Genomic DNA, 21,114 nt, shown 5'->3' with positions numbered 1-21,114 from the left:
TGACTTCTGCCTAATGAATGTGACAACAGTTTGTCTCACCTTGTGAAATGCCAGAGAATGACAGACACTGATTGTAAACCCCAACATAACACCCTTATCCATTACACTAACAGGCAGGGTCTTCTGTACTTCTGTATTAGCGTTTGGCTTTTAATCAGAAGTAATTGTCAATCTCTCATTTATTTCTCTCCTGCAGGAATGTAAAATGTCTAAAGCACACTGTAGCTTTAGACACGGGGCATTAGAAAGCTGTTCAGCCATAAAACACTCCTGCTTCCATCACAGAGGCTGGCTGCAGGCAGCTCTAGAGAAAACATTTCCCAAATTTCAACACAGCAAGAGTCTCTCCACCCGAGGATGCTGCAGTTTAATGCCCAGAGCTGGGGTTGCTTTACAGCGAGGCAGCAGGGGCTGGGCACTGTGCAGCCACCAGCTGGCAGTGCCCTCAGAGGGCAGAGAGCTGGCCAGCCAGGTGCTGCAGGCTCAGCCCGTTGCACAGGATGCACAGGAGGTTGCAGAGCGAGGACAGAGTGTGGTGGAGGGCGAAGCTCCGCGCCAGCCGCCTGTACCTGGGGTTGGAGGCACGGAGCCGCCTGCGGGACTCGCTGGCTGCCAGCCCCAGCTCCTGCTCCTGCCCCAGCCCGTGGCTGTTCTCCACCTGCTGCAGCTCAGCCACCAGGTCGGAGGCCACCCGCCCGAAGCACTGCGTGTTCAGCACAGAGGCAGCGATGCACACGAGGAAGATGATGATCTGCGGGGAGCAAAGCCACCCCGCATGTGGGGGGTTCAATTTCTCCCCCAGGCCCCCTGGCTCGCTGTAGTTTGGGTGCTTGGGGGCTTCTTTGAACTGTGTGTGGGTCTCTGTGGTTTGCAAGCCAGCCAGAGGAGCAGAGGAAGGGGTTGGGGCTGTGTGTGAGGAAGAGGGAGGTTACCTGGGTCTTGTGCTCCTGGCTGAGCTGCTCGCTGGGGTGGGACATGGCAAACAGGGTCAAGTTGAGGAAGGCACAGGTGGAGCTGATGTGGAAGTAGTAGGGGAAGAGCTCGCGCTGGATGGAGCCGAAGGTGTGGCGAGGGAGGCGCCTGCTCATCACAAAGCCTGCGAGGGGAAGGGCAGGTGAGTCCTGGGGCAGAGCCCCCTCCCTGTGCCACCCCCCTGGGCAGAGAGCACAGCACAGCCCAACCTACCGGCCACGAAGGTCACCCAGACCTGCATTCCCCAGGAGGTGGAGAGGACAAGCAGGTGCAGCAGTTTGATGGCGTTGGAGGGCTCCGTGTCACTTGCCATGGCGTGCTGGATGGGGACAGGTCCCTTCATGTCAGCCAGGTCACCCCAAATTCGGCGCTGAGCTGTGGTTGCTGCTGTCACCTTGCTGCTCACAGGGCAAATGCAGTTCAGGTTCACAAACCTGCTTACTCAGGGAAAGCTTTGGAGCTGGCACAGCCCCATTCCAGCCTCACCACCACCACACACCCGACTGGGCTGCAAAGCTGCTCTTCAATCCCCTCGTATCTCAGGGCAGGGCACTGCGTCAGCACCTGGGAGCCACATGCCTGGGGTGGACTTTTGGCAAAGTCCAGCCAACGCCCCGCTGACCCCTGGCAGCAGGAACAGGCAGAAAGTCAATAAAAAGGGGAAGAGAAAAGCTGGGACAAATTCACCTGCCTACACTGTGGCCATCGGAGGCCTCCTGGCCAGGGGGAAGTCTCCTTGTTTAAAAACAGAACAGTTTCTGCACTGTTTAACCAAAAACCTGGGGGCTCAAAGGAGCAGGGGGGCTCCCAGGCTCACCCCAGACCCTGCACAAGAGCACAGACAGTGGGTGGAGGGAGGCTTTGAAAAAGCTGCCTGATCCACTGCAAGGAGTGCTCTGAAAATTAATTAAAACAAAGCTTCTGGGAGTAGCCCATCAATACTGCTGCCTGCAGAATTCCTCCTCCTCCTCCTCCCCTCGGCTGCTGCCTCGGGGCATGAATTACAGCAGGGCTGGCCTTGAGAGAGACACTGCCGTGTGATTCTATCCCACTCCTGCAAAGCAGATAAATATGCCCTGTATTGTGATATATTAGCTCCATGTATTTATTTAGGCACCCATAAAATCAGGTCCTTAAACTTTCTCATGATGGCAGCACACCAGAGAAGGCACCCACATCCAACCTGGAGTGCTGGCCTGTAAATCCCCAGCTGTATTCATGGCCTTTTCTTTTCCAAGAGCTTCTTGGCGTTTTGGGGATTTTTCCCTGCTCCATCCAGGATGGCAGGGGCCCAGGCAAGGCAGCCGTGGTCCTTAGGTGGGGCTTTGTTCCCTGCATCATGCTGGGCAGGAAGGCAGTGGTGGGCTCTGCCAGCAGCCAGCACAGAGCCCTGCTGCTCCCAAGGTCCCAGATCTGCCTCTCCAAATGATTTGCCTCCATGCAGGAATTAGCAGTGAGAGCTCCAAGGTGTTTTCATGCAGGTTGGAAGGTTGCTCAGAGCAGGGGGTAACTCCCTTGGTTTTTTTAAAGGGATTAAGGAAAATGGTGATTGATTGCTGAATTGGTCCTAGAGCAGTGCATTTGATGGGGAGGGCAAAGAAAGGGCTCTGGGAAGGACTGGTAGGGACGGTGAGCAGCAGGTCCCTCCTTCTCTGTGGGATGAGGCAGTGGAGATGGGTGTTCCAGGGATGCTCCAAGCTGCCCAGCCCTGCTGGCCATGCCCCAAGGGCCCGCAGATGCTGTAGGGCTGCAGCTTTCCTGCAGAAGCACAAAGCACAGGAGGCTCTGCCGTGCCCCCAGGTCACTCCTGCTCCATCACCCTGCACCCCCAGGGACCCAGCCAGGCTGGAGCCAGGCCTGACCAGGGCCTCCCAGCAGGAAGAAGCACAATACTTGAGGAGAGGGAGAGGTCAGTTAAAGTTTAATGTTCAGGCAAATACATCATCCCACTTTAATCAAGCAGCAGCAATTCCTAACGGTGAGTAGGAAGGATGGCTCTTGTCCCCGTGATAAAAAGGCAGGATTGCTCTGAGTTTTGGGAGATAAGAGGGCTATATAAAAATTGAATGGTTTGTACCATGTTTAGCCTAAGATGGCTTTATCTTTTGGAGGTTGCCATGCCAGGCCTTGAGCGGAGATGTTTATGATGGGAGATAGAGCAGAGATTAGGGGTTTATGGCCACAGCCAGCCCAGGGCTGGGAGCCACTGCCTGATGGCCACAGGAGAGGGGCAGGAGCTCCTTGTGCTTATAAACTGGATGGGGAATTTGGGTGGCAAAGGGACTGGGTGTTGCAGAGGGACACCTGGGGTCCTGGAAAAGACCCTGTGGTCATTTCTGGCACCCCATGGCCTCACCTCACCCCGAGTACCCGAGTACAGCATCACCATCACTTGCTCATGGTTAAGCTCTACAAAACCCATCCTTGGGGTTAAGCACAGGGCTCTGCAGGCAGAGGCAAGGGCACAGCTGGCACCTGTAGGACCTGCTGTGCCCAAAGCTTTGCGTGCCCAAGGACTTCCAGGGCTTGCTCATTTTATTCCAGAAACCTCAATGCCATCAGAAAGCCTCTGGCTGTGTGACCCAGGAAAGCTGAGGAGGGGGCTCTCCACAGGCCTGTGGCTGAGGGCAGATGTCCCTTGTGCTGTGACTGAGCAGCACTTCCACTGTCACCCCTGCTTCATTGTGGTGCCCTTCCCAGAGCATCCCAGACTTAGGGGAGCAAGGTTTGGCTCTGTCTTTTCCTTTTTCAGCACCTCTGAGGCAGTTTGGGGTTTACATCTCAAGGTGTTGGTGCACCCAGCAGAGGGGGACAACGAGGGCCGTCCCAGACATGAGAGCCACACCTCCAGGCAGTCCCCAAAAGCCACTTTCAGGGAGCACCACCCCTTTCCTGCAGCACAGTCTTGCCTCAAAGGACCCCAGCTCCACCTGAGCCCAGGTGAGCCATGGGTGCAGGACCCCTGCTCCAAGCTCACCAGACAGCAAGCCCCTGGAGCAGACACTTACCCAGAGCAGATAGGGATGTCCATCCTTTCAAAACACTCCTATTGCTGCTGCTGGGGTGGGATGTTTGCCAGCCCTGCCCAGGAAAAGGAGCAGCACTGGGGAGAGTGGGATGTTCCACCAGCCACCCCTACACCAGGGAGGGGCACAGCACCCACCCCACATCACTGCCCCCTCTGTCCCTTCGCTGCCTCAAAAGGAACCAGTTATGCCCCACTGAGAACTAGAGAAAAAAATAATCTGGTTTGGGAAGATTTTGGATCATATAAAGATTCAAGTAGCGTTAAGTGAACTAGAAAACCAAGTCCTGTACATCAGCTTATAAAATTTCTAAATAAAATAATAAAAAAGAAAGAAGAGGTGTGACACATCAGTGCAAGGGATGAGGTGGTACAGTAATGCCCCTCCACCCCAGCCCCTGGGACCAAAGCCCCCAGGGAGGTCTGGGTGCCACTGTCCCATGTTCCCTTCCACCACAGAAGTGTCCCCCTCATCTGTCTGTCCGTCTGTCCGCAGGGGGCCGTGGCTCTAGAAGTCCTGCAGCCGTGAGATCAGGTCCTCCTTATTCTTCAGCAGGAACTTCTCACAGGCTTCGAAGGTGGAGCAGATGTCGGAGGACAGCCCCGCCACGTTGGTGGTGACGTAGGTGAGGTACCCCGGCATGGCCTGGTTGTAATAAGCCACCTGCGAGGCACAGGGCAAGGTCAGCAGGGCCACAGGGGAGGGAGGAGCCTCCCCCAGGGGCTGTGGGAGCACAGCCACAGCATCTCCCACCTTGCTCATCTCCTGTGACTCTGGCCAGATGCAGAAGCCGGAGCAGAGCGTCTCCCCGCGCGTGAACTCGGCCCTGGCGGGGTGGGTGGGCAGCGTCACTGAGCGAAAGGCCACCACATAGGGGTCCCTGGGGACGAGAGAGCCCGGTCAGCTGGCACAGCCTGCGTGGCAGGGAGCAGGGCTCGGGCTGGGCACTCACCCCTTGCTGCAGGGCTTCCGCCGGGACGCCAGGATAACGAAGTCCTGCGGCTTGTTCTCGTCCCTGAGCTTCTGGCTCACCACGTGGTAGATCATGTCATCGTCATCGACCTTCTGGACAAGCTCAGCACTCCTGGAAGGGAAGGGGACCGGTCACAGAAACTCTGCTGTGCCCCTAAATCTGAGCCTTACACATTTACAGCCCACCACCAGACCCAAAATATTTGGGGGGACCCAAAATAGATGTTTGCTCCAGCAAAGCGCGGCCATCAGCCCAGATGGAGCCAGGACAGGGACACACCATGTGAGGGGTCTCCAGGAGCAAGCAAGGTGTTCCAGATTGCAAGGCAAGATGGATTCTATTACCATCTGTTGTATGGCAATTGTCTTTTGTCTTGTGGGCAGTTTGTCCTTATCTCTTCCACAATCACTCCTCCCTTGGGAGGGGACATCTGCTGATAACAGCTATGGAATGTCACTGTGTGGCTGATAAGAACTACAGCATCCCATTGGGAGATGCTCTGCCCAGAGGGAGGAGCCAAGAATTGCTACTCAGGTGTAATCTGGAGATTCTGGGACACCAGCACAGCTTCTCCACTGGATTTTCCCAGAGGAACAGCAGCTGCCTCTTCTTCCACTGGATCTTCAGAGGAAGACTATACCTTTTCTACAGGATCCCTGCTCCACCAGACCCACACCTGACACTCCAGGAGGGCTGCAGCCACATTTCCAATTGGACTGCTACCTCAACCTACACAGGGTGTCAGGTTGAGCTCTGACTCTGTCAGTGTTGTTCTAGTGTGCTGCATTGTTTATTTTATCCTTTTATTTTCTTCCCTATTAAAGACCTGTTATTTCCTGCTCCCATATTTTTTGCCTGACAGCTCCTTGATTTAAAATTTACAGCAATTCAGAGGGGTGGGGAGGGTTTACATTCTCCTTTTCAGGAGAGACTCCTGCCTTCCTTAGCAGACACCTGGCTTTCCAAACCAAGACACAAGGCAACACACTGGCTGCCAGGAAAGCCCAAAGGGATGCTCAACCACAAGGCTTAAGCCTGGGGGTGTATCGGAACTCAGCACATCCCTCCAGGTGTCCAGAGTTGCCAAGGACCCCACCAGGGGGCTTGGAGACCCTGGCACACAGCCCAGAGCACCTGTGGGTTTGATTGTGACCCCTGGAGCAAGTTACCAGCTTTGTATGAGGACCTGAAAGTCACACAGGTTTGAATGGTACCATAATAAAATTATCACAGGGTGAAAATGTAGATTTTAGGATTTTTGGAATGGGTGTTTTGGGGACAAGATGGAGGAACTTGGGCGTGTCTAGCCTTTCTTCTTCTTCTTCTTCTTCTTCTTCTTAGTATCTATCTTCTGCTGTGATGCTGGCACTTTGGGATTGGTTTAGAATAGAAATTCACTGTCTAACATAGGTGATAGGTATTGGGAATTAAGTGTAAATATGTTATATGTAGTTTGTAGTATAAAAAGACAACACCGCCTCGGGGGCAGTCAGAGTGCCTGTGGCTGCCCTGCTGAGCAGATCTCGGCTGGGCAGAAAGAAAATTTTATAGATAAGAATTAATAAACAACTTCAAGACAGAAAACTGAAGAGCTCCGATTCGTTCTTTGGATGCATGGGCCGAAACAGAGACATCCTGGGGCAGCAATTAACAACTAAACTCGGAGAGGGGTGTGATTTTGGGGAGGCTGCAGCACTCACACGTAGTGGCTGTCCCACTCGTGCCGGCGCCGCAGGTTGGAGAGCAGGGAGAAGGCGCGGCTGGCCGGGATGCAGACGGACATCTCGATGCGGAAGGACAGGAACTTGTCCTCCTCCAGCGTGTACATCCGCACCTGGGGGAGCACAGGGCACAGCTGGGACTTGTTCCCACCTGGATTGGCCGTGCTTTGGGGCGGAGGGAGAGGGGACAGGGTTTAGTACCTTTTCCTTCTCTCTGGCGAGTGCCCAGTTCGCTTTGGCCACGAGCATCTTCAGCGCAGAGACGTTGTTGTAGCTCAGATAAACCTGGGGCAGGGGCAGCATGTCAGGGGCAGGAGGGGGAGCAGGAGGAGGAACAGGAGGCAGCAGCTGCCATGGGGGATCATCCTACCTTGTTGCTTTGGTCCCAGGGCACGGAGAGCGGCACCTCAGTCTGTTTGCAGGAGACGAGGTATTTTCTGCAGCAAAGGAACAGCTTCCCTTGTGAGGGGACACAAAGCACCCCCAGACTGTCCCTGCCCCCCAGTGCTGAGCCCCCCTTTCCCCCTTCTTCCATCCCCACAGCCCACTCGTTTTGCTGCTCACCGGTCCAGCCGAATTTTTTTCCTAGCACTGGCTTCTCTGTACCTCCTTTCTCCATCCTGATAAATGGGAAAAGGCAATTAAGTTAATAGGAAAAGGAGGATGGAGGAAAAAAAACAAAACAAAACAAAAAAAAAAACAAAAAACAAAAAACAAAAAAAAAAAAAAAAAAAAAAAAAAACAAAAAAAAAAAACCACCACACCTTTTTTGGAGTGGGAAAAACACTCAGCAGGGAAGGGCTGAAAGGTGAAGCCCCCTTGCTTGCCGGCTGCCACCCTGGCCACACTGCAGTGATGGTCAGTGATTAATTGTGATTTATTTCAGCATTGTCACCAGGCTCTGATCAAGTGATGGGCACTGGCACATTAGGGAAAACCCTTGTTGTAGCTGCAAACCTGAACAAGGCCCCTGAAACAAAAACTCCTAGGTACCCTAGCACCTGCAAATGTCCTCTCCTGGGGAAATAAAAGCCAAAAAAAGCAGCTTATTTTTAAGAAAGTGATTGTGTGGTGTTTTAAAGTGGATGAGAGGAGGTTTCAGGGAGCCCAACTTTGGCCATGAGATGATTTCCATCATAGTAGGAGATCCTAGTTTTAAGGCATCAAAAAATCAGGGAGCTGGACAAGGAACAGCCCAGAAGAAGCTGAGATGCCCGAGTGTTTGCTTTGCCGCTGTGCTCATGTGACAGATTTCCCTAAATATTTGGATCCCAGCAAATTACGGATTAGGATGCTTTGAAAGGTACAAAACCACCTCAACATTCCTTCCCCTAAATTATAGAAAAGATGAGTTGGAATTTGCAGGCAATACTCTGCTAAGCATTGCATGGCTAATACACCTCCCTCTCTGCTCAGGCAAGTAGTTTATTTTATTAGTTACACCGAGCAATCAACTCAATTTGATTGCTATTGGGCAACTGCATTCCCACCATCACAAAACTCCATTTGTTTTGCCGCGAATCCAAGAGCCCTTGGGGTCTGAGTGGGATTTTTCCCCATTGCCACCAGGCTGGGGATGGTGCTTACCCCCGGCTCGGGTGCCACCATGGGCAGCGTGCGGGGCTGGCCCTGCTGGTCCAGCACCACGAAGGTCATGAAGGCGCTGTTGATGTGCCTGCGGCTCACAGACATCTCCTGCCCGTAGGCCTCGGCGCTCACCCCCACCTCCATGCTGCCAGAAAGAAGGGGGATGAGGGAGCAGAGGGATGAGGGAGCAGAGGGATGAGGGAGCAGAGGGCCGTGGGGAGGGCAGGAAGGGCACCCCCTCCACTGGCACCCACCTGTTCTTGAAGGCGTTGTTGACGATGGCTTTGAGCACCAGGCGGTCCCCAACTTGCGACGGTCCTCGAAAGTGGAACATCTCGATGGCCCTCAGCGTGGGGTGGGCGTGGCACAGACGGCTGTGGGGACAGGTGTCACCCCCCTGGCTATGGCCCCACACCATGGCACCCTCCCCGACCCAGCCAGAGACAAGGAGAGCCCAAAAAATGTCACCTCTGGATCCCAACGGCCAAAGCCAGCCGTGAGAAGGAACAATGAGTGTGAACTGCAATGAGTGTGAACCTTTCCCTGGGGTCCCTCAGCACCACACACCCGTGGGACTCCCTGTGCAGTGTCACACAAGGGTGACGTGCTGGGCACCATCCCTCCAGTCCAGCTGTGGCCAGACCCAGCCACTGGTGTCCCCTCCCTGTCCTGGCTCCATCTGGGCTAACAGCTGTGCTTTGCCGGAGCCAACATCTATTTTGGGTCCCTCTGACCCCCTTGTCAGGTCACCTGGCTGCGATGGTGGCCACGTTCTCCATCCAGGCCATGATCTGCCCCCCGAAGGTGTTGCCCTGGTGGTTGGCGTGGGGAGGCAGCACCAGCTCCACGCTCTCCACGCGCGTCCTTTCCGCCGGCACCGCCCCGCTGCCGTCCCGCGTCTCCAGCTCTGCCACGGGGGAAAGGCAGGGTTCAGGGTGTTGGACAGCCACTGGGACCCCTCTCCCAGCACCCCAACAGCCCTTGTCTCTCACCCTGATTTTTTTTAAGTTTTTCTAAGCCTTCTGATGTTTACATTCTTGTAATGAGCCTTCTCACACGCTTTATGTAAATAACTTATTGTTTTTGCATTCTTTTATGAGGTAGGAGAAATTTGATGGACTGCTTGTTTGTCCAGTGTCATTGGAGAGGTGGCACTTTCACCCTCCAATCCACTGTCACTTTTGAAAATCTGTAAATATTGGAGTCAGAAAATAAAAAGTCCCTTTTTTTCCTTGGAAAGAGCAGCGAGTCCCTCTCCCCACAGCTGCCCTCCCACTGCATCAGCACCCCAAAACCTCCAGGCCTGGCAGTCTGGGACGGTGGGGCTGATCCCTACCCCGCCGTGACATTCCCAAACCTCTGTGTGGTGATCACCCCAGCACCCTGCTGAGGAAGTGGGATGTCACCAGTGGGCATCAGGGATATTTTGGAAGCAAACAGGGCACAGTACCAGTTTCCTGGGGGCTGCTGGTGAGCAGGTCCTTGAGGGTGTCCTTGTGCACCAGGCGCATGCGGCGGCGCTCGGCAGCGATGCTGTACTCGATCTTCTCCTCCTCTGTCTGCGGGATCAGCGGCTCCAGCCTCACCTGCAGAGGGATGGGGCAGGGTGCAGCCCTGCTGGGGGACGAGCAGCAGCGAGCAGGTGCCCTCCATGCCCAAAACAAGGCCCAGAGCCACCCACTGTCCATCCCCCAAGCACGGGACAGGGCATCACTGACCCATGAAGAAACAGCAGCTGCCCTGACGGAAAGCTGAGCCCAGCCCAGCCTCACAGAGGCCATTTCCCTACTGCCTCTGTTTGAGGCAGGCTACAGAGTCCCCCCAGGCACCAGCCACTGCTCACCTTGCTGCCCAAGGGGCCCTGTGCCACGAAGGTGGCGTACGCCCTGCAGATGCTGCAATGCTTCCCGCTGCACAGGTCTTCATAGCTCACCTGGATGCCCACCTGGGAGAGGGCAAAGCACCCCTGAGAGCTGGCTCTGCTCCCCAGGAGCCCACATCCCACCACGCACCCCTGGCCAGAGCCAGCCAAAAATGACGAACAATGGGATTAAAGCTGGGAATTGTGGGAGGATTTGGGGATTTGGCCACGTGGCTGGTGGGGACGGGCACACAGCAAGGGGGACAGGGGCAGGGGCACACACCAACCTCCATGCTGGAGTTAAAGGCTCGGTTCACTTTGGCTTTGATGTTGACAACTTGCCCAACACTGAAAAACAGGAAGAGGAGAAAGGGTCTGGGGTTACTGGGGCAACCAAGCAGCTCCCTCTGAGCTGCCACGGCATTCCAGCTCACTGCCCGCTGTGGTGAGGCTCCCTGGGACTGTGGGACATGCCAGATGGCCAGCAGGACACGGAGACAGCCACCCCCGAGACGTGAGAGCAGTGAGATGTCAGCCCTGAGCAGCTGCGTGCAAGTGAGTCCCCAGGTCTGGGTACTGCCAGGACACCCGAGGGGGGCAGAGGTGCCCAAGGCTTGCTTGGCACCCCTGCCCATGTGGGCATGCACGTTCCTGCCAGAGCAAACGGCTCCTCCAGCCTCGCATCCACTGTCCTGCACACAGGACCAGCCACGGGGCCTCCCCACAAGCAATGGATACCTTGGGATAATGGGAGGTGGCAGGAGGCAGGGCTCAGCCAGGGGCATTTTGCACCATCTCTGAAATGAAACATCTGCTGGCAGCAAGCTGCTGCTCTCCTCTGTGCCTTCAGCAGGCTTCAGAGTGCACACACAGACCCTGCAGCCTGAGCTACTCCAGACTGGTACCCACGGAATGAGCAAATTAAACGTTTTAGTGACGCCGACAGCAGTCTTTACCAAATAACATGTTTAAATCAGGAATATTCCTCATTCCCCAAAAGAGGCCAGTGCTAGGAAACTCAGTGGAAAAATAAACCCTGTAACCACCACTTCTCCAAACCCTGTGCCCTCACACGTGCCTTCAGGCTCCAAATGAGCTCTGTAAATGTCACACTCTGCACGTTGGCTCTGGCTGGAGCAGGAGTGGCAGGAGCTGGTGCCTCTGGCCGTCCCCTGGCACGGACCCTGACATGCCAGAAGGTTAGCAGGGTTAGGTGAGCAGCCCCTGTTGACATGCCATGCCTGGTCAGTGGGGTTAAGGCTCCCAACTCACGGCAGCACTGTGCTAGGCTGGCTGCTCTAGGGCCAAACATGTCCGTACCCGAGCGCGCTCCTCCCGTCCCGCTGCCCAGCAGGGCTGGCAGACGGCTGGCTGGGGCAGAGAGAGACAGCAAACGAGGGGACAGGGTTAGAGGCCATGGAAGCAGCCAGGTGGATGCTCTGGATGGGTTTGTGGCAAGGGGCATGCAAGGGCAAGGGGCCAGGCAGGCAGGCTGGCAGCCCCACATGTCTATATATAGCCCTGAAAGGACTTTATCTTCTCTGTCCTTATCAAACACTGGAGGCCAGTGCCATAAATGCCACACAAAGCCCCACTCAAGGGTATGTGTGATCCTCCCCAGAGGCTGCACTTCCACAGAGCAGGGCACAGGGATGGGGACAATCTGCTGCCCAGCCAGTGAGTTTTAAGCCAGTGATAATTTGGGGTCTCCTCTCTGCCTCTCCCCCACAGCACAAGGGCAGCAGAAGGCACAAACAGCCAGGAAGGAGATCTGACACAAAACTCCTCCACCTTCCAACAGCTCTGCAGGAAATCCCTGCCAGGCCCCTTGCTCAGAGCCTTGAGCTGGACCACAGCAGGTGGGATCTGAGCCAGGAGCAGCACAAATTCCCTGCCCCCTTGGAGCAGTGCCCAGCTCACCCCCGAGGAGGGACAAATGCTTTGCAGGGCTAGATGTAATGCTGTGGAGTGGGCTTGGGGCTGTTCTTCCCTGCTCCTGAAGCCCATGGGGAAAAGTTGCCCCAGGAGCAGGGTATCAACCCCAGTGGTGCCACCTCTGCCAGCAGGAGGTGGCACCGTGGCTGCACCACATCCCCACACTGTGGATTTCTCATGGAGCTGACCCCCAGGGCAACGGGCACCTCATGTGGGAGGGCAAAAGTGTGAGTTCAGCATTTCCTGGGAATGACAGTAAAACCCGAGACTGAGTCAGGCCTCTCAGTGCCAAACAAATGAGCTGACAGCCAGGGACCCCAGTGCCAGCCCTGGGTACCCACACTGGCGCCTGCACAGCAGGGAGTGGCTGGGCAGCATGGATCCTGCACTGCATGGATCCCATATGGCAAGGCAGGAACTGCTGGGCAGCACGGATCCTATATCACATGGATCCCATATTGCATGGCAAAGCCTCAGGGAGCCCCCTGGAATTGTACCCAGGTGGTTCAGACAGGCACAGTGGGTGTGGGGGCTCTGAGAGATGAGTAAAGGTGGGTGGCAGTACCTGGGCTTACTGGGGGTACAAAAGGAGGAGACTGCTTTGGGAATGCTGGGTGGGAATCTCTCAGTACTGGGAGACTGTGGAGGATGAGGGCAGAACCCTGGGAGGGTTTTTGTCCCCTCTCATCACTGTCCCCTGAAACACCACATCTCAAGGGCTGCATGAATCAGAGGGGGCAGCTCTGTGGGGCAGCACCCAGGGGATGCCAGGACCAGCCAGGGATGGAATTTTGAGCAGGCACTGCCCAGCCTGACACATCCCACAAAGCCGGGAGCACCCGCTGGGTGGGTGAGCCCCTCCACGCCTCTGCCACCCACACGGCCACTCCAGAGGCACGATCTGCAAGATTCCAGCTTTCCAGAGCACTAAATCAGAGCTGCTTCCTGAACAAAGCCAGGGAGGAGCTGGCGTTGGGGGAAATACCGGGAAGCCAGCGCAGCAGGAGCTCCCCAGGCGAGCAGACGGCGGATAAATCAGAGCAGACAGCAGCCCTGCAGCCTCAGTCCCTGGCTGCCCTGCCAGCCTGGCACTGCCCCTGCACCTCCTCCTCCTCTGCCGGGCACGCTGCTCCCTGCTCCAGCTCCAGCCCCTGCCCACATTGCAGTGGGCAGAGGGAAAGCCCCATGTTTGCCTGCATGCGGTGTTTACCTAATGGTGTGCTCGAAATAGATATCGTCCATGGAAGCCGTGACGCACGGGCAGCCGGCGTGTCTCTCGGCTGGAAAGGAAAAACAAACGGCATCAGCAACCTGCAGCAGCGTGCTGAGGCTGCGAGGGGCACGAGGGACCCTCTGCCCAACGTCACAGACATCTTTTATGAAAAATCCGTTCCTTAGGATTTTTCCTCCTGAGAAGCTGAGAGGCCTCAGGAACAAAATGTAAACAATGGTTATCTGCTGCTGTGGAATGCAACAGGTAGATTTTTGATTGGCCCATGTTGGTTGTTTCTAATTAATGGCCAATCACAGTCAGCTGGCTTGGACTCTCTGTCTGAGCCACAAGCTTTTGTTATCATTCTTTTTTTTTCTATTCTTAGCTAGCCTTCTAATGAAATCCTTTCTTCTATTCTTTTAGTATAGTTTTAATACAATATATGTCATAAAATAATAAATCAAGCCTTCTGAAACATAGAGTCAGATCCTCATCTCTTCCCTCATCCTAAGACCCCTGTGAACACAGTCACAGTCCCAGGCTGGTGGCACCGGTGACACCCAGCCAGCGTCCCATTCCCTGCTGAAGCCCCTTGAATCCCAGACCAGAGTGGGATTTGGGGTTTCTCCACCCACAGCAGCGTGGGTTTGCAGATGTTTGAAGGTTTGGAGGGTGTGCTGGTGTTTGCCTTCCTTCCATGAGCTTGCAGCTGTGGAGATGCACCAGCAGCTGATTCCACCTCCCCGTACACAGCAAATATTTCAAAGCTGCTCTGCCGGCGCAGATTTCCCTTGGGACTCCAGGAACCTCAGACTGCAAAACTGCTCTGGGAACCCCATCCAAATGCAGAAATGTTCCCCTGCCATAACCTCCCCATGCTTGGCTGGTGAGCTCCATTGCTTCCTGCTGAGTGGAGGAGCTCAGCCCACTCTGGCTGCGGCTGGGGTGCCACCAGCCTGCTCTCCCCATGCCCTGCACAGCAGGCAAGGAAAAGGACAGCACTGTAGAGGAAGCAGGCACAGATTTTGATCTGTCCCCAAGCCAGCAGGCATGCTGCAGTGCACGTCTCCTCCCCTCCTTGTCCTGCTTCTCTTTGCTCTCTAATTACTCAGCAAAATGGCATGACGTGGGTCCCCAGCTGGCGTCACTCTGAGGCACACACAGTGCTGGACTGCCAGGGATGCTGCCCATGAGCTGGCTCCTGTGCATCCTGCCTGCTGCCTTCCTGGGCAGCCAGCAGGACAAGGGGATGGCTTACAGGAGGAAGAGGATGGCTTACAGGAGGAACAGGATGGCTTACCAGAGGAGAGGATGGCTTACAGGAGGAAGAGGATGGCTTACCAAAGGGAGATGATGGCTTGCTGGAGGAAGAGGATGGCTTACCAGAGGGAGAGAATGGCTTACCAGAGGGAGAGAATGGCTTACCAGAGGGAGGGGATGGCTTACCAAAGGGAGAGGATGGCTTACCAAAGGGAGAGGATGGCTTGCTGGAGGAAGAGGATGGCTTGCTGGAGGAAGAGGATGGCTTACCAAAGGGAGAGGATGGCTTACCAGAGGGAGGGGATGGCTTGCTGGAGGAAGAGGATGGCTTGCTGGAGGAAGAGGATGGCTTACCAAAGGGAGAGGATGGCTTACCAGAGGGAGAGGATGGCTTACCAAAGGGAGAGGATGGCTTGCTGGAGGAAGAGGATGTCTTACCGGAGAGGCAGGCGGCCGTGTCGATCCATTTGAGCAGCTGGCCCGTGCTGAGCTCTCCGCGGTGGTTGGTGTGGCAGGGCAGCACCAGCTGGCTCATCTGCACCTCAGTGGGGTTGTGGGCAGCCGGGGGGCTCGCCATGGCCCCCGGCGCCTCCTCCCGCTCCCCTGGCTCCCGGGCACGGGGTGGAGAGGTCGAGCCCTGTGGGGCACAAAAGCTCCATTTTACCCCCAGGAGAAGCAGATCTCCTGAGGGAACAGTGACCTGTGATGACACTCCCCACACAGAGCTGGGAGAACCCCAGCCCTGCACACGCCTGGATGCCACCAAACCCACCCAGCCCTTGCCAGAGACAAGGTGCCTGCAGCTGAAAGGGAAATGATCCCTCTAAAACAAGCTCCATAGGGGATTATTCCAGGTTTTCAGGCCATTTATCACCCAACCCCACTGCTCCCTCCCAAAATCCATTAAAAACCCCTCCCAAAGTTAATCATTCTTCTGGGAAGGAATTTTTCTCCTTGACAGCTTCATTTTTAGGGTGCTGCAGCACAGGGTGGGTTTGCCCTCCTGGGGCTGGACAGTGCTCCACACCTTCCACCAACACCCCCCTTTCACCAAAGGAAGCACTATGTGGTACAAGCAGCAGAGGAGGAGCATCCTCAGTTTGGGGCTGTTTGGGCAGTGAAATATGTTCCTTGCTGGCTTGTCCATTTGCAGGGCACAGAGCAGCTCCCCTGGCACCCCTTGGGAAGCAGGGTGGGAGAGAGAGGAGGCTGAGGTGGTGCTGGCAGGGAAAAAAGCTGATGAGAGATGTCAAGTGAGTCGTGTTACACAAGGGATGAACTCAGTTAGCCTGGTGAGTAACTGAGCAGACACGAGGAGCTGTCTGGGCTTCGTCAGAGCCCTTCCTTCCGCTTTCTGCTCCCGCTACAGCTCCTGCTCTCAGCACTTGTTGCAGGAGTCCCACTGCAGCAGCTTCCCTGCCCTTTGCTTTGCCCAGATTCTTTAAAGATGGGCTCATGCTGAAAATGAAGCTTTCCCGACTACCCTGAGCTCGCTGCCTCTCAGAATAGCATTTTCCTCCAGCGGGTCTAACCTCTGTTTCCATAGCTACTGGTACACGACATCCCGGGAACGGGAACGGCACAAACCTCGCCCGGGCAGGGACACAGCGAGCGCACCGAGCCCATGGCAAAGGTGGCATCCCCCACCCCACAGTGAGACCCACCCCGGCCACCAGAGCCCCTCCAGAAGCCTCCACACCCCTGTGTGAACCTCCCGGGCTGCTTCCCAGCACGCAGAAGCGCCTCCACGAGTAGCACAGAGCTATTTTGGGAAGCCAGCAGGCTCTGGGGGACGAGCCAGCAATGCAAAGAGCTCCAAAGCCGCCTGCTGCAGCATGAGCAGACAGCCTGGCCCGCCATCCCGCCGGTCATTCTGCCGGCGTTTGACAGCCCTGAATCTTAGGGAAGAAGCTGCTGGCTGTGGGGATGTGTTGGGAGAGGATGCAGCCAGGCCTGTGCAGCTCCTGGCACGGGGTGGCATCCCCCTGGCACGGCCTGGGTTAGTAGCTGGCGGCACAACGGGTTAGTTGCACGGCACGAAGGGTACCTGGAGGCCATTGCAACAGAAGCTCAAGATGTCTTCAGGGACTATAATATTCCCCTTGACCATTTTTAAGAGACACCTGGAAAGGAGCAGAGTGGCTCTGGTTACAGCAGGACCGGCAGAGATGGGGCGGCTGTGTCCCAGCAGAGTGTGTGGCAGGCTGTCACGGCCTGTCCCCACATCCCATGCTGACATCCCTCCCACTCCACTGACCCCTCGCCAGCACCTATCAGGGGGCTGTCAGAGCTGACAGGGAGAAGGGCAGACCTGGGGCAGGTGCCTGCCATTCCATGGGGGTCAGGTCCCACGCTCACCAGCCCAGATGAAAGAGTCCCAGCTATTTCGGGGAGCTGGACCAAGCACACGTTGCAGGGCCGTGGCCAAGCCCTCAGCCAGTGATGCTGTGTCAATGCTGCTACATGTGACCCAGGGCTGTGCCTTGAAGCTCCCCTGGCCAGAGCAGTGACACTGCTGCAGTCACAAGACAGCCAGGGGCGTATTTTTGGCAGCAGGCAGGGCTGAGGCTGCCATGGGTGGTACTGGGGGCAGCAAATGGGAAGCACCCGGCTCCAGCAGTGCTGCTGTGCCCTGCTCCAGTCCCTCTGCCTGCCAAGCCCTGGCATTCCACAAGGGCATCTTGTGTCCTTGGGTGCCTGCAGGCTCCCAGGCCATGTGCAGGGTGACTGTGTCCAAGCTGGACATCGTGGTGGCATTGCAAGGAAAGGCAGTGTGGGAGCTGCAGCAAAAAAAAAAAAAAAAAAAAAAAAAGTGGAAGAGGCTTCATATTTACAGTTTGCTTTTAAACACAACAGTGCCAGGCCCTTGGCATACCCCCAGCTTCCCAGCACACATCCCTCTCCCGTGCAGCTAAAACCAGGCTGCTGGAGGTAGCAGCTCTTTTCCCAATGTATGGAATTGACTGATTTTGGCACGGGGTTAAAAAAGTGGAAGGTGTAGATTTGCCTCCTGCACCATCAGGGGCTGGGGCATCCCACAGAGTGCACCCAGTGTGGTCAGTACAAAACAAGACACAAACAGGAGCCTCTTGCAGCCTCCCACCCCTGCCCCAGCAGCACTGGGTTTTGCTTTCCCCAGCCCCATGACCTTTTCCCTAGCCCCATGACCTCTCCAGGCTTGTTGTTGAGGTTTGGGAGCTTCCTGATGGCTCACCTGCCCTTGCAGGAGCCCGCTGCAAGGGTTACCGTCCTGTTTAACAGGATGGGTTTGCTGCCCAATGCAGGCACAAGGCGGTGCCAGTGACTGGGGGTGGTCCTGTTACACCCCACAACCCCAGCCAACAGCTCCAGAGGGACATTCCTTGGAAACCCAAACCTGCTGCTGGCTCGGCAATGGTGTCACCTTGTCCCTGGATTGCGTTAGCAGGAGGGGGAAAAACAGCCAGAGCTGTCTGCTTTGCATCATCCCCCTGCTGCTTCCCAGGCAGCCCCAGCCCACGCTCCCAGCCCGGGGAAGGGGAGCGCCCCGAGACCTGCAGCCATCCAGCTGGTGGGTATTTGTGGAGTATTTGTTATGGAAACCAAGCCAGCAAGTGTCTGTCCTCATTAAAATCTTCAGCCTCACTCAACTGTCACATTTTTAAAGCTGTTGACTGATGCAGCCCTCGGGTCACCATGGCAACGGGATGCAGTACCCAGGCGATGATGCTCTTACTCTGTCACCCCTCAAGTGACCCACTTCTACCAAAAAAAAAAAAAAAAAAAGTTTGCATTAGGAAAAAAAAAATCCCTTCCAGCAGAATATTTTTCTTGCCTCCTGCCATGCTCACTTCCTGTGCTGCTGAAGGCGTAAGGAGCCCACAGAGCAAACCAGGGAAGACACAGAGAGGAAAACAAACACACCAACAACCCTGCAAATACTGGGGAGAGGGACCCCACAGCACCCCACACCTCTCCTATACCCTGGCAGAGGGGTGTCCCACAGCACCAAAACACCCACAAGCTCCAGGGAATGTTTCTGCTGTGAAATTCAGAGCTGGCCTCTTCAGAAATCACCAGGGGAGCACCACTGTGCACAAACCTCCACTGCAAACCCTCGTGGGTGCCACAGCTCCCCGGGATGGTGCTGGGCAGAGATGCAGGAGAACAGCTCTTCCCCCAAATCTTGAGCCCACTGGTTTGCTTCAGCCACCCCCAAGACAGTGGATGAGAGGGAGAGGCAAGGGTGAAACTGGGGTGGGGGTCCCAAGTGCTGGGCTTTGGTGGGGGAGTCTGGGCAGAGCAGGGCAGCCTCACTCCTTGAGCCACCCCAGGCTGCCCTCAGAGCTCTCTCACCACCCCACTGCCACCTCTCAAATACCTAATTCCCATTTTCCCTCACCGGGCTCTGTCTCCTATCCCCACTCCAGCCCCTCGGTGTAACCTGACCCCTCCCTGGAAGTATTTAAAGAAAAAAAAAGGGGGGAGATGGTGGGGAAGAAAGCGGGCGACAATGAAGTTCACATGGCGGATTATTGGTGTATAATTGAGCAATATCCATGGTAACAAGCAAATCTGCACACGTTAAAAAATTACCCTGACCTACTTTGGGAAATTCTGCCATCTCCACAGGGCATTGAGGGCTGTCCATGCCCCAAGACCCGGCCTGCCAGTCCCACTGCCAGCAGTCACAAAGCCCTGGTGCCAGCCAGCAGCATTGGAGATGCCCAGCACAGCCCAGCCCCATCACCCCATGCCCAACAGGATGGAGCAGGGTCCCCAGCCTGAGAGCTGCTGCTCAGGATGGGACCCTCAGGATGGGGACTGAATTGCCAGGTCACAGCACGGTGAGGAAACACAGCAGCTCCATGCAGTGTGGTGCAGGAGAGTGGCCAGCCCAGAAGAAAGGCCAGGACACACTGCAATGGGTATTTTTGGGACCACACATCATGTTTCCTTAGAGTACATGGAGCAAAGCAAGGCACGGGGCCAGGAAAGTGCAAACCAAGGGTCAAAGGCAAGAGTGGGACACAGGATGACTCCTCTCACCAGGGGCTGATGGTTTTCCAGCCATCACCCATGGGAAAGCATCACTCAGTGTGAGCACAGCAGGGACACCTCCAGCACCCTCACAGCCCTCCCCAGCACAGGGTGAAGCACCCCCAGCCCCAGCCATGCCCACAGCTCCATCCATACCCCTGCCCGAGTGCTCTTTGCAGCTCCCATGAGGCTCCCAGGAAGGCTGGTGCTGGTTTGCCGGCACAGGGGCGAAGTTCCCCAGGGAGTGTCCCAGGGGACAAAGGGACAAAGGTCTGGCTCCATTGCAGGGGGGAAACAGAGCCATATGCCACCCCAGAGCACCTGCAAACACCTCCAGGGCCAAAATTCACACGCATGGGGACACCAACAGCACCGCCCAGCCCATGCAGCTTTGCCCTGCCACCCACGGCGTTCCCAGGGAGGAGACTGCCATAACATCAATACCACCACGTTCAGAGCACCACAGCTGGAAACCACCATAGTGGAGACCAAGCTGGTGCAAAGGTCCACACCCTGGTGGTCTTTACTGTGTGGTCTCTGCAATGGGGGTCACCACGGCGGAGATCACTGGAGTAGGAAACACCCAGGTGAACACCATGGTGATGTGGTGGTCCCTACTGTGGCCAAGACCACCATGGCAACGTGCCACCCACCAGCCCCAGCACATCCCTCTGCCCTCCCCATGCTGCCACCATTCCCAGCAACCCCATGCCCACGCTTCCCAAATATCCGCCCCTACTTTTAAGTGAAAAGAAGCTGATTCAAGCCAAAGCCCCCAGCACTGCTCCTGTCACACCCAGAAGGACCTGGGGGGTTGTTGGTGTCCCCAGTTCTGGCCTGCTGTCCCCGCTGCAGCCCGAGGATGCCACGTCCCCATGGACAAGCCGCCAGTGCCCAGCACGATGGAGCAGCAGCACAGCTCGCTACGAACCCCAAAGGCAGGACAGCATCACCCGGGTGAGCAGGGGGTCACAAGGGGCTTTCACCCCACATCCTTCCCCCGGAAGAGCCGCCCAGCGCCGATGCGTGCCAGGACAAGCCGGCAGCGGGAGAAGAAGCCTCGCCAGCAGCTCCGCTCCCCCATTCCTGGCGTTCCCTCCCTGATCCCACGGTGCCCAGCTCCCCGCAGCCCTCACCTCAGCCAGAAGAAGCTGAGCATTTGCGGGAGGTGTCGAGGCGACGGCTGGCTCGGAGGAGAAGCGTCCGGACACCTGCGGGCGCGGGCGTCGAGGCCGGGCTGGCGCGGAGCCCTGGGCCGGGGCCAGCGCACACCCCCTCCCGCTTCCTCAAATATGGCCAGGCACAACTTTTCTTAAGGTAGCGCTTGGCAGATCCGAGCCTGCCTGGAAAATGGCCGGCGCTCGGGAGCTTGGCTCTGGATGCAGCAGGGAATGTGTCGGGCTGGCTGCGGAGCCGGCGGGAGGCACCGGCGCGCTGCCAGCAGCTCTGCGGAGCGGGGTGATGATGCTCGCCTTCATCCCGCGCCAGGGAGCAGCTCCTGGGGTGACATCCCCTCCCCAGCCCACTCGTCATCCTCTTCTGCCCCC

The 21,114-nt window shown here is 56.4% G+C and overlaps 2 protein-coding genes across 4 annotated transcripts; both read right to left on the bottom strand.

Moving 5' to 3' along the window:
* Positions 1–5: 5 nt before the first annotated feature.
* Positions 6–2,749, bottom strand: TMEM205 (transmembrane protein 205). The gene is made up of 3 exons (XM_054638680.2): positions 1,186–2,749; positions 933–1,096; positions 6–751 (listed from the first exon to the last, which is right to left on the bottom strand). The coding sequence occupies exons 1-3, from the start codon at positions 1,313–1,315 to the stop codon at positions 446–448; spliced, it is 600 nt and encodes a 199-aa protein (XP_054494655.2). The 5' UTR covers positions 1,316–2,749; the 3' UTR covers positions 6–445.
* A 127-nt stretch (positions 2,750–2,876) lies between these two features.
* ACOT11 (acyl-CoA thioesterase 11) lies at positions 2,877–21,011 on the bottom strand. 3 transcript variants are annotated; one of them, XM_077182546.1, is made up of 18 exons: positions 20,704–21,011; positions 16,596–16,671; positions 14,987–15,185; positions 13,286–13,355; positions 11,461–11,511; positions 10,428–10,488; positions 10,123–10,224; positions 9,730–9,865; positions 9,030–9,186; positions 8,534–8,653; positions 8,280–8,424; positions 7,257–7,312; positions 7,063–7,129; positions 6,894–6,977; positions 6,672–6,805; positions 4,951–5,082; positions 4,752–4,878; positions 2,877–4,661 (listed from the first exon to the last, which is right to left on the bottom strand). In XM_077182546.1, the coding sequence occupies exons 1-18, from the start codon at positions 20,724–20,726 to the stop codon at positions 4,506–4,508; spliced, it is 1,896 nt and encodes a 631-aa protein (XP_077038661.1). In that variant the 5' UTR covers positions 20,727–21,011; the 3' UTR covers positions 2,877–4,505. The 3 variants fall into 3 exon arrangements, with proteins under 3 accessions (XP_077038661.1, XP_054494401.2, XP_077038662.1); XM_054638426.2 differs by lacking the exon at positions 11,461–11,511 and having other exon boundaries at positions 20,704–21,008; XM_077182547.1 differs by lacking the exon at positions 16,596–16,671 and having other exon boundaries at positions 20,704–21,005.
* Between the last annotated feature and the right edge of the window lie 103 nt (positions 21,012–21,114).

This window comes from Agelaius phoeniceus, chromosome 8 (assembly GCF_051311805.1).
Source record: "Agelaius phoeniceus isolate bAgePho1 chromosome 8, bAgePho1.hap1, whole genome shotgun sequence".
Lineage (NCBI taxonomy): Eukaryota > Metazoa > Chordata > Aves > Passeriformes > Icteridae > Agelaius > Agelaius phoeniceus.
This window is presented reverse-complemented; position numbering and strand designations above follow the sequence as displayed.

Excerpts from the sequence above, each read along its gene's own strand:
- ACOT11 (XM_077182546.1), bottom strand. The coding sequence starts at position 20,726 with ATGCTCAGCTTCTTCTGGCTGAG. Across the intron at positions 10,225-10,427 it reads CCTTTAACTCCAGCATGGAG|GTGGGCATCCAGGTGAGCTA; the intron begins GTTGGTGTGTGC and ends GCCCTCTCCCAG. Across the intron at positions 8,654-9,029 it reads GTGGCCACCATCGCAGCCAG|CCGTCTGTGCCACGCCCACC; the intron begins GTGACCTGACAA and ends CTGTCCCCACAG.
- TMEM205 (XM_054638680.2), bottom strand. The coding sequence starts at position 1,315 with ATGAAGGGACCTGTCCCCATCCAGCACGCCATGGCAAGTGACACGGAG. Across the intron at positions 1,097-1,185 it reads CTGGGTGACCTTCGTGGCCG|GCTTTGTGATGAGCAGGCGC; the intron begins GTAGGTTGGGCT and ends TTCCCCTCGCAG. Across the intron at positions 752-932 it reads GCCAGGAGCACAAGACCCAG|ATCATCATCTTCCTCGTGTG; the intron begins GTAACCTCCCTC and ends TGCTCCCCGCAG.